Below are 11,222 nucleotides of genomic sequence, written 5' to 3'. Positions count from 1 at the left end.
TATTTTTCGTGAGGGCTAAACTTGAAACCTGCTTTGGTGTCGAGGCGTTTTCACCGCTGTGCACCTGCACACTCCGGCCGGACTGCATTACCCATGAGGCACCGCGCAGCCGGACTCTTTTCTCTCTGCAGCCTGCGCTCCCTGCCCGACCTCGTCTCACACAGTCGCCCAACCAGTCGGTTTGGCCGATCCGCTTCTCCCTCCCTGCCCTCTCGGTGTGTGTCTTGCCGCCTGCTCGGAGTCAACCTCCGCCGACCGACGAAGAACGAAGGCGAAAAGCAAGAAGGCACATACACCGCCCCCCCTCAGCTCCTGCTCCTTGTCGACCCTCCACCATTGGCTCCCAGCCTTGCCAGTCAAGTCCCAGTCCGAGTTGCGAGCTGTTGTGTGGGGAGAAAACAGCAGCCAGGCAGGGACGGAGGCAGCAACAGCTCGGAAACATCTGGCCGCCGCAGAGTCCCTCTCCCCTTCCCCTCTCTCCACAAGGCTGCTATGGAAAGCGACACAAAGTCGGCGTAAAGGGGAAGCGGGGGGGAAAGCCGTGGAGGATTCAGCGGGGGACGTCGGAGCGTGCTGCCTGTAAGTGGCGCTTGAAATACGGCGAGCGTGTGGAGAGCTTGAGGGAGCGAGTCAAAAGTAGCTTCCTTATCCCTAGCATGACTGTGTTGTGTTAGCTCGCCTTTTTTTAGCAGCTGTTGTCATAGTAGCGAGGCCTAAAGGAAGAAAGGAAAGTCCTACGGAGGACATAGCTCCAGTCCTCCACACGCCAGCTTTCTTTCGACGCTCGCCTCCACTTTTAGCCGTTAGTAGCTAGCTTCTCTCCGGGCTCGGCGTGGCTCCTTCACCGGGGGTGTCTTCTTTATAGCTTCGCCATCGTCTTCGAGCAGAAAAAATAACTTGTTAAATAAAATGTATGCATCACCATTACCTAGGTGGTAGGCATGCCACTACTACTTTATTGCACCGACTTGAAAGATGGCCACCTGCAGTGTTATTTAAAGTGAGCCGTTGGAAAAAGTTTCTCAAGATCAAATTGGGACGTTTTCATCTTCAGACGTAACACATCCATTCATTTTTAAACCAGGGGTTCTCAAACTTTTAAAGAAAAATCCAAGGACGTATAAGTATACTGTAACGACAAACTATTACTGATCTTTTTAATTTTTTTCAGTGAACACCACTTGATGTATTCAATTTTCTATTCATCTGCCTCACCGATTGAAAGGTGATATAGATTGACAGTCAGCACAGAGCTTTTATAAGTTATGGAGCAGTAATGGGTGGAATGTTTGTTTTGTCGGCGTCCTGGCCGTCATATGTATGAAGTTATTCAGAATAGAACTGGTGTCATAAAATCTAAACTACAATTTTTTACCTCTCAAGTAATTCCCCTGGGCTTGAACGTGCTTTTCCAACCTCCATTGTCACACTTTCATGTATTCCTGGAAGGATTCTTATGGAATCCTTCACAGCTGTCATCACGGCCAACTAGTTGTGATCCACATCTTCCAAACGGGCCGGGCTCAATGACCCTATTGGGCTTGGGGGGAAAAAATCACACAGGGGCAGGTGAGGTGAAAGTTGTTCCAGCAACTCGTATTGAGAGCTATCCAATGCTCAGTGCAGTGTTAGCATGCATAACTGATTAATTGGCTGATCAATTTAAAATATTTCTAATGAAAAAAAAAAATCTTCTTGGATTCTTGAATGTTTACAACAATAAAGGTATGAATTTCAGGCAGAACATCAAAACTTTGTATTTCACCGGACAACAAAAACAAATTGCAAACTAATAATGAATTACCTAGCAATTACTAATGAAATATAAACATATATTGGGATTTTTCACCTGTTTTGGATGCTTTTGGATCACTAAATATGTCCCGGTTGAACATCATCGATATTCCTGAGAAAAAAATTAAAGCAGACGTTTCATAATTTTCAAAATTCACGTGTGCACCATGTTGATGATGCCAAAAAAAGTTGTACACATTAGATGTCTTAAAGCTCTATTGTTGCCTCGTATCGTAGCTTGCCTGGGCGGGTGGGGGGTGGAATGAATGAGCGTCGCCGAAGCGTGAAAAAATGGCAAACAATATCAGCTACGTGTGTCTGTCAGTCGCAAATGTGCCTTTTGTCTCAGAGGGAGACAACCGCTACTCGACACAACTTGCTGGCCATCATTTGGCAACTTTTGGGTGCTTACGATTAGGTCGGATTTGAAAAAAAACTAACCAGTGCTGCTGTTAGTCGCTCATGTCGTTTCCCAGCCAGAGAAAGACAGAGAGAGAAAAGGAGGGTGGGGGGGGGGGGGGCGAGGCGACAAAGTTGTTGGTTGAAATGAAAGAGGAGTCTGGTGGCAGGAGTGTAGAGGAGGCAGCATATGGCTGTAGAAAGAGCACAGCTGGAGGTAGCATCTCCATCTGAGGATGATGTCAGAGCAGCTGACAGGCTGCCATCCACCCACCCCTCTCCCTCCCTCCCTGGCCCTTTATTGTGAGACAGCCTGGGAGAGTTAGTGTGCGTGCGTGTGTGTGTGTGTGGCAGTTAGTAGCAGGCAAGAGGAGGAGGTGGGAGGTGGTATCTGGTTCCCCCTCCAACATCTCGGCCACTTTGCATCTGTCCCTCGCACTTTCAACAGTGAGCTGGTGCTGCTGCTGCTGCTGCTGCTGCTGCTGCTGCTTTTTTTTCCCCTTCCTCCTCCTCACACGCATTTGCCGGCTCACTCGCTACCCACTCACAGGACAGGCGAGAGAAGCAAAGGACGCACGAGCAAGTGAGAGGGAAAGCAAGAGAGAGAGAGTGAGCGCACACAAGTCACAGAGCTCTGGCTCCTCGGCCACGCTGGACCTCATCGAGTGGATGCGGACCGCTGCAGGTATTGGCTCCCGTGACGTGTGTGCGTGTTGTGTTGTGTGTCGGAAGAGTTGGCCAACGGTGTAAATCTCGAGTACGGACTAGATGGTGGTGTTTTAATTCCTTCATTATGTTCTTCCGCGGTTCGCTTTAAAGTCGAGATGGTCTTCAAGTGTTTGAAACGTTTTCGGTGGTAGTGGACTCGTAGTGGGATTACTTCATTTGTTTGTCACGGCACTCACTTCAAAGTTCTCACCAAAGCATTTAAATGTTCTCGTTTGGCAGTTGGTCTTACTGTTGTGCGTGTGTGTGGACGAGAAAATTGTTTAAAAATATTTAAAAAATCAAAACTGAAGCGCGATTTGAAATTTTCAAATGTTCTCGTTTTGGCAGTGTTACTGTTGTGGCTGAGAAATTAAGCCTGAGTATTCTATTTAATTTGTCTGTTATCAGCCCCGAGTGAGGAGTAGCAAAATAGATTTTTTCTAAAAGTTGTCGTTTGGCTGTTCCTCGAGTGTGGAGTAGAAACACAAATTTGTCTCATATAAAATGTTCTTGCAGTTGAAAGCAGCTCCATCTTTTGTGCTTCAGATTAGAGTACGGACTAGAGACACCGGGATTATTTTACATTCAGGTTTTTGTTGGAGTTGCGGAGAGTAAAATAATTGCTTGAGCATGGACTGGAAGTCAGACTTATACTGTATAATTCTTTGAGAGCGCACCCCTTATCACGTTATCCGCATGAAGCGTGCGGCTGTGAAATGTCAAAACACGAGTTTCTTCCAACGGCGCGACTTTTATTTATTCTCGAAAGCAGCGGCCGGGTGCGAGCGCTCACGCTCACCCCGGCCGGCGCAGAAGAGCCTAATTTTGAAGTTGCAGCTTTGCGCTGTCCGAATTGGCTAGACAGCTGTAATCGCACTCGCCGCTCGTCTTAATCTCTTTATCTGGCTAGCAGCTGCCATATGGCCCCCGTCAGCTGGATCAGATGTGGCTAAGCCCCCCACCCCCCTCCCCTCTCGCTCACCCCCTCCCCGCACGCCCGCCCGCCTGCCTTTCTCGCCGTCCGTCCCCGGACCCCCCCTGAGCCGGGACGGGACCGGTCCATGCCCGCGTCTTTATTTTTAGGCATCTTAAGGATTAGGATTGATGCTGTGACGAGCGGGGCACTTACAGTGATTGTATCGTAAATCTTCTTCTTCTGGGCAGAGGAGGAGGAGGATGTGCGAAGGTTTTTCTCGTAAGACCACGTCTTGGGAGCGTGTCTCGAGGAGGGGCTAATTCACCCTTGTCCCTGTAAGCCCCCCCCGCCCCCCTCCATTACACACCCCCTCCCCTGCCCCTCATTAAAAGTCGCGCACACGGCGCACACACTCGTCCATTCTTACCGAGGCTTCATTCAAATGAGGCCATTTAAGCGTTCGGGCTAACGAGCAGCGTCAGAAAAGCCAGCGAGCGAGTGAGCGGCATGTATTTTCTCAGGAGGGACAAAGCGACGTGGTTAACAGGTGGGTCTTTGTAAAATGGGGGCCCGCCGGGGGCGGTGGGGGGCTCGCTGGAGTTTTGTCAAGCCGTGCGCGGGTGGAGGTGACGCTTAGGTAGGTGCGTTTGTTGTGGAAAGCCGGTTACCTAAAAGGCGAGCCGTGGCAAGCCGGGCCAAAGTGGGCTCATAAAAATAACCAGCGTAGGAGCAGCGGCGGGCCACGCCGCACAAAAGAGCAGGCAGCGCCAATATTGCCGCATGCCAGGAAGGAATGTGCAGCACACTTGGATGGATTTTACTTTGCAAAAAAATTAATAATAATCTTTGGTTTGGGCTCCCTGACTTTGGAAGTTCTTTTTAAAAGTAGCTCATTTGTATTTGAAAAATATTTGGATTGTTTCTTGCGTCAGGTTCCAATTTGTTGAGATGGTGAATTTGCAGTTTTCATTCAAAATGATGAAAAATCCAATCTTGCAATATTTTCTTTTTGAGCTGACCCGCTGATGTGTGCCGCAATGGGTGAATTTTTCCGAGATACGCCTTGTGGCACTGGAGGACGATTTGATTTTTGTCCATGAATATATTTTTCCACACTATTCATATTAAGGTCTAACATCATTTTTGACATTTCCCACAACATTCATTTACACGGAGCATGACTGTCGACAAGAGCAAATTCAACTTCTGTCACTCTCTGGTTCGAACTGCTATATATAATGAATTCCATTTCACACGATATTCAAATTTATTTAGAAGCACTTGTACAATGCTGAGTGCCAGATAATATTAATAATCATAATAATAATTCGATATTTTTTCCACTAATTGAAATGAACCACAGAAAGAAATTACATTTTCCAACCTATCCTAATTTAATGAGTAGAACTCCTGGTTGCGGAGCCACCCAAGTGTTGACTAGACAAGAGCGCAATCTGATTTTATTATATTTTTAATTTTTTCAATTCATTTATTTTCCACTGTACTCTAAGTGTTGAATGTTGAACAGATGAGCAAAATTAGATTTTTATTTTCATTTTTGGGATTCAACTATATGGAATTTTATTTCTATTTTTCTCTATTTTCTAATTCAATGAGAATAATAATTTATGACGAGAGTGTGTTGGATTATTGGACACTCTGGTAATCAAATACACTAAAGTTAAGGCAGCCATTTAAACAGAAGATGGCCGTGCTCAGTGTACGTAAAACCCAAATAATATAAAATCATTTTCTGATGGTCTGTGCAGGTTATGAGGACAGCAGGATGGAGTTTCCCGACCACAGCCGACATTTGCTCCAGTGTCTGAGCGAGCAGCGGCACCAGGGCTTCCTGTGCGACTCCACGGTGCTGGTGGGCGAGGCGCAGTTCCGCGCGCACCGCGCCGTGTTGGCCTCCTGCAGCATGTACTTCCACCTCTTCTACAAGGACCAGCTGGACAAGCGCGACGTGGTGCACCTCAACAGCGACATTGTAACGGCGCCGGCCTTCTCGCTGCTGCTGGAGTTCATGTACGAAGGCAAGTTGCGCTTCCAGGACCTGCCTGTGGAGGACGTGCTGGCCGCCGCATCCTACCTGCACATGTACGACATCGTCAAGGTGTGCAAGAAGCGGCTCAAGCGCAAGGCCACCGCCACCGAGGCCGACAGCACGCGGCGCGAGGACGACGGCGCCGGCTCCAGCTGCTCCGACAAGGCCGACAGCTTCTCGGATGGCTCGCCGGGCCGGCCCGCCGCTGCCGCCGCCGACCTGAGTGACGATGAGGACGAGGGCAAGACGGCGGCGGCGGCGCTTTGGCTGAGGATGCCTTCCGCTGACAGGCCCGGAACGCCGGCCGCGGTGGCCCCAGTCAGCCCGTGCCACGGCGAGGCCGACGTCAAGCCGGCGTCGCCCGCTGGGAGCCCATCCAGTTCCACCGGATCCCTTTCGCAGAGGTCACAGCGCTCGCGAAGCCACCGCAGCAGGTTGTCCAGCGACGCTGCCGACTGCGTCTTGGACTTGTCTGTCAAACCCACGGTGGTCGTCAACCACCACACTGGTTACTTTGGCGGCGGCTCCCCGCCGGACAGCCTCCGCAGCCCACCAGCCATCAGGGTAAAGGTGGAGAGGAGCGCGGCATCGGACGAGGACGAGGACCTGGCTGGCGGGGACTACGACATGGAGCACAGCGGCAAGACGGCGGGGCATGGCGGTGTGGGGGGCCCCCTGTCGGCGCAGCGGCGCCTGGGCCTGGAGGCGCACCTGTCAGCCCTGCGCGAGGCCTCACTGGCGTCGGAGCTGGAGCGCGACGACAAGCCGCCCGGCGACGAGGTTCCGGCCGAGGCGTCAGCGGGCGGCGGGGCTGACGGCGCTCTGCTGCCTTACGTGTCCAACATGCTGGCGCCGCCCCACACACAGATCTTCATGTGCCCGCTGTGCAACAAGGTGTTCCCCTCGCCGCACATCCTGCAGCTGCACCTGAGCTCGCACTTCCGTGAGCAAGAGGGGGTGCGCTCCAAGCCGGCCGGCGGCGACGTCAACGTGCCCACGTGCACCATCTGCAGCAAGACCTTCTCCTGCATGTACACGCTCAAGCGCCATGAGCGCACGCACTCGGGCGAGAAGCCCTACACGTGCGCCACCTGCGGCAAGAGCTTCCAGTACTCGCACAACCTGAGCCGCCATGCTGTGGTGCACACGCGCGAGAAGCCGCATGCCTGCAAGTGGTGCGAGCGTCGCTTCACGCAGTCGGGCGACCTCTACCGGCACATCCGCAAGTTCCACTGCGAGCTGGTCAACTCGCTGTCAGTCAAGAGCGAGCCGCTGGCGCTGCCCAACGTCAGGGACTGGGCCATCGAGGACAGCTCGCAGGAACTCTGGAAGTAGACGCGCCTGCCGCTGCCCTGCTCCGGCGTCGCCTTTCAAAGCGCCGCCTCTTGACCTTTTGTCCAGCCTCGTTGCAGCTTCGGAAAATGATCAAAATGGCACAAAAAGTACAGTTGACAGATAGCCCCTGCTGAGAATAGCGCCCCCCCCCCCCGCCCTCCCTCCAAAAAAACATGCAAGTAATTAACGAAAGGATATTTACCAGTGAACCCCTATCTGTCGCGGTGGGTCATTCCAGACCTGCCTGCAATCAGTGAAAAGTTCATATTAGAGAGTTGACACCAATTTGTGCTTTCTTATTAGTGGCATCATGCACAAAAACTGCTGATTCCAGGGAAAAAAAGGTGATTATACGAATAACAAACCTCAAAGGGGGGCGTGCGGGGGTTCACTGCGTGTAAATTGATATCAGGAGAAATCTAGCTGCCTTTCAATTTACTAGCACAGTTTAATTGTACCTGACACCATCTAGTGGAAGAGTACATCATTGTACTGCCCCTCACTATACGTGGCCGGCGGCTTCGATAGATAAACGATGAAACGAGATGAAATGGCGTGAAGAGATGCTCATTTTGGGCTGACATGCGGCTGCACGGCGGTTGGGAATTCGCCTTTGAAGGGGGCGTGGCCATCCAAGTGAGTCTTGCACTTTAATAGCACATGAACACGTTACTACTGACTTGGGGGTGGGGGGGTTGGGTCGGGTCATTGCATTCTCAGTGTCGCTGAAGGTCTGGCGTTTCAACTTTTCGTTTCCGTCTCTCATCTCACCACTCGGCCGGCGATACGCTTAACGGGTATCACCATGCACGCTTCGAAAGACGTGTGTGCATGTTTGGTTGCGCCTGTGTGTGTATTTGTATGCGTGTGTGTGAGCGTGTGTGTGAGAGAGACTGTGTGTGCGTGTGTATTCATGTTCCACTGGCACGGTGGCGAGCGAAGCGTGTTGCCTGTGACGTGTTCAGGGAGCGACTGACAACGTGAAATGTTGGCACTCATGCAATGCACAGCCTCTTTTTTTTTTCTTGTTTCCAATCAGTTTGAAGTATTTTCTAACATTTTACAAATGATTTACTGATAGTTTTCTTCAATCTAGTTGGCAGACCCTTTTGTTGAGAAAAGTATTTAATTTAAGGTTGTAAATTGTTCTGCTATAGTTTAAATTCATTTATGATTATTATTATTATGAATAATTTTATTGGAATTTTTTCCCCCTTTTTTTACCTGCTGTTGTTGCATGACGTCCACACTTGTATATTTTAAGATTGTTTTTAAGACAATAATGTGAATTTGCCGTGTTACTGTACACGTTGTTATTGATCAAATTTGACTTTTTTTTTTTTTTTTTTTTTGCATATTTGTGAATATACGACTACTACTACTACTACTACTCCAGGGTGAAGCCAAGCTGACTACGACTGGTGGGGGAGGGGGGAAACGCGGAGGATTTTGTCCTTAAAAGTTGGCAATTTGTGGGCGGGAAATGTTGCTGAAGCTTTTGAAGCTGGTGTCAATGTGTGCACTGATTTCTGCTGTGTGTGTGTGCGTGACAAAAAGCACCTTTTTAAGCTATATTTTAAAAAAAGAACGTTAAAATATGTGCGGGAAAGATGCCTTTTAACTCCTCATTTGCGATTGAACATGTTTTTGTTATTTAAAAAAAAAAAAGACAGAATTTATCCAAATCATCACTGAAGGTGTTTTCATCAGAGCAGAGTTTTAAAACTTGTGTTTTTTTTTTTTTTTTAAACACAATTTTTAGTATTGGGTGGATGGAGCTCAGTTTGGAATTTTAAAAGAATCGTTAAGCGTTTATACAATCCAAAAAAAAAACAAAGGAGTTGCTGAACGCACCATAGCCCTCAAGTGTGTGCGTGTGTGCCCCAAACCCACCCAGCCATCTAACCTGCTGCGGTTTGCATAATTACTGCTGTTGTTTGATTTCTTTTCTGGTTTTACTTGACCGCCTTAAACTGCTGTAGTCCAGGCTGATTGTTCTTAAGATTTTCTTTTGGAATTATTATTATTTTAATTTAATTGTATTTGTAATAATTTATTTGCGAGTGTCAGGCTGTGAACTAACCACACTCCAACTTTTTTGCCGTTTTTACTTGAAAACAAGGAGTGTGGGACTGTGGGTGGTCTTTTTAGAAAATAAATGTTTATGGGGGGCTTCAAATGTCTGGGGGTAAAAGGACAATCACCATCTGGGGGAATAAAAACAAGCAATTACTTTTTTTTCAGATCTATTTGCGCCCCTGTTGAGATTAAATACATTTGTTTTAGTTTTACAATTCATTTGAAATTGAGTTTTAGTCATTTTTAGCTTTGACAATCATAGTTTATTTTTCTCAAGGGGAAGTAAATTCAAATTGTGTTTAGTTTTGGTCATTTCCGGTGTGCTGTTGACGTTAACATTTTTCAATTGTGTGCAAACTGCAATAAATTATCAGATTCTTCACATTGGACCACTGCCTTTTTTTTTGCCCAATCATCATTTTGAGAGTCACAATGATTTTTGAGAAATAATAAAAATAAAATCATTTAGATTGTTTGGGGGAAATTAATTTTAAAAATAACTGACAATGGAATAAAATATACTTGCATAGATCAGTGAAATATTTTTTATCTATAAAAATATATTTCCTTGAATTGAAAATGAATCATTATCTTCCACCATTTAATATATTTATTTCCATGTCTATTGATCAAAATAATGTTGCTAAGTCGATATCATGGCTGCCATCATGATTTTCCTTCATTGTGACTCAACAGTGCCTCTACTGTGTGCATCCGAGTAGTGCGGCTCCCCATTAATTAACGCTGGTGAACACATTTTTAAATCAGAGATGCAAGTAAGATTCTCGCTGATAACGGCCATATCCACCCTCATTTTTTCTTTGATACGTCAGGTTCTCATAATAAGATTTGTACTATGTTAAATATCATTCCGGTTGTCTCCCAAAAGGTGGAGCTTTTGACGCTAGCTGCATGCGTAGGCTGCATCTGAAGCGTTAGAGCCACGTAAAAATTATGCGGCAGCTTGTTGCGCACCCCCCCCCCCCCCTCCCCTCCCTCCTCCAACTCAGCTTGTAAAGCTCCTCAAGTAGTTTTGCAGCAAAGAAATGAGCTTTAGCTGCTCTTACAGATGCATCGAGAGCTGGGCAGCGTTCATTAGGCCACAGATGGCCTCCTCAGTAAGCCTACCTCACCCCAACCCCGCCCCCCCCCGAACCCCCAAGACGCACACACACATACTCACGCCATAAGCTGGCCGCTAATCTCGATGTCTGATGAGCGCCTAATTTTGCTGCGAACCTGAAAAGAAGTTCACAGTTAAACAGTCTGATACGCAGAAGGCATGCTCGAGTGCTCAAGTGCTCTCGCCTTTTCAGGTCATAAGGTCAGACAAGACAGATCGTGAAAAACATCATAACCTGACCAATGTTCATTTTAGTGCACAAGAAAAAGCCTTCAGAATCAGTATTGTTTGAGTGTTCTGTTTCTTATTATTGTTGTGAATATGTTTACTTTTTTAATATGTTTTTGTACATCAGATTTTACTTTAGGTACAACGTTTTTGTTGTTTGTAATGACCAAAGTCTTGGTGTTTCCAAAAGGTCATGGAAGAGAATATCGCCACCCTTTTGGTGTGGCGTTATTGATTGCATCGTTGAACATCTGTTTGCAGCGAGCGCTTGTTCGTGGGCTGTGTGAGGTTGGCGGTGAATGTAGGTCATTAATTTGTTGCTGTCCTTTGTTTACTTAAGGGAAGCGGAGGTAGGGCGGGTTTGTGGGGTGAGTGGGGGGGGACAAAGGGGCAGCTGCAGAAGCATTTGGTTGCGCCCAAGGCGGCGGCCCTGTTCAACATGTTGGGAGGCTCGACACCGAGCTGAGGCTCCTCCGTCCCGTCTGGGGGCCGAGGGCCCCTCGCGTGAGGGACAGGGACAGAGACAGCCTCTGCCAAGCTGCCTCTATACCAAAGGGGGTGGGGGGCAGTTGCGGGGGGCGTTGACATAA

General features: G+C 48.1%; 1 protein-coding gene across 4 annotated transcripts; it reads left to right on the top strand.

Moving 5' to 3' along the window:
* Nucleotides 1-437: 437 nt before the first annotated feature.
* Nucleotides 438-9,663, top strand: zbtb18 (zinc finger and BTB domain containing 18). 4 transcript variants are annotated; one of them, XM_049735903.1, is made up of 3 exons: nucleotides 440-579; nucleotides 2,744-2,878; nucleotides 5,587-9,663. In XM_049735903.1, the coding sequence occupies exons 2-3, from the start codon at nucleotides 2,863-2,865 to the stop codon at nucleotides 7,200-7,202; spliced, it is 1,632 nt and encodes a 543-aa protein (XP_049591860.1). In that variant the 5' UTR covers nucleotides 440-579; nucleotides 2,744-2,862; the 3' UTR covers nucleotides 7,203-9,663. The 4 variants fall into 4 exon arrangements, with proteins under 4 accessions (XP_049591861.1, XP_049591860.1, XP_049591862.1 ...); XM_049735904.2 differs by lacking the exon at nucleotides 2,744-2,878 and having other exon boundaries at nucleotides 438-579; XM_049735905.2 differs by lacking the exon at nucleotides 440-579 and having other exon boundaries at nucleotides 2,467-2,878.
* Nucleotides 9,664-11,222: the final 1,559 nt, after the last annotated feature.

This window comes from Syngnathus scovelli, chromosome 12 (assembly GCF_024217435.2).
Source record: "Syngnathus scovelli strain Florida chromosome 12, RoL_Ssco_1.2, whole genome shotgun sequence".
In the NCBI taxonomy this organism is placed as follows: domain Eukaryota; kingdom Metazoa; phylum Chordata; class Actinopteri; order Syngnathiformes; family Syngnathidae; genus Syngnathus; species Syngnathus scovelli.
Note: the sequence above shows the minus strand (reverse complement) of the source record. Positions and strands in the feature narration are given on the sequence as shown.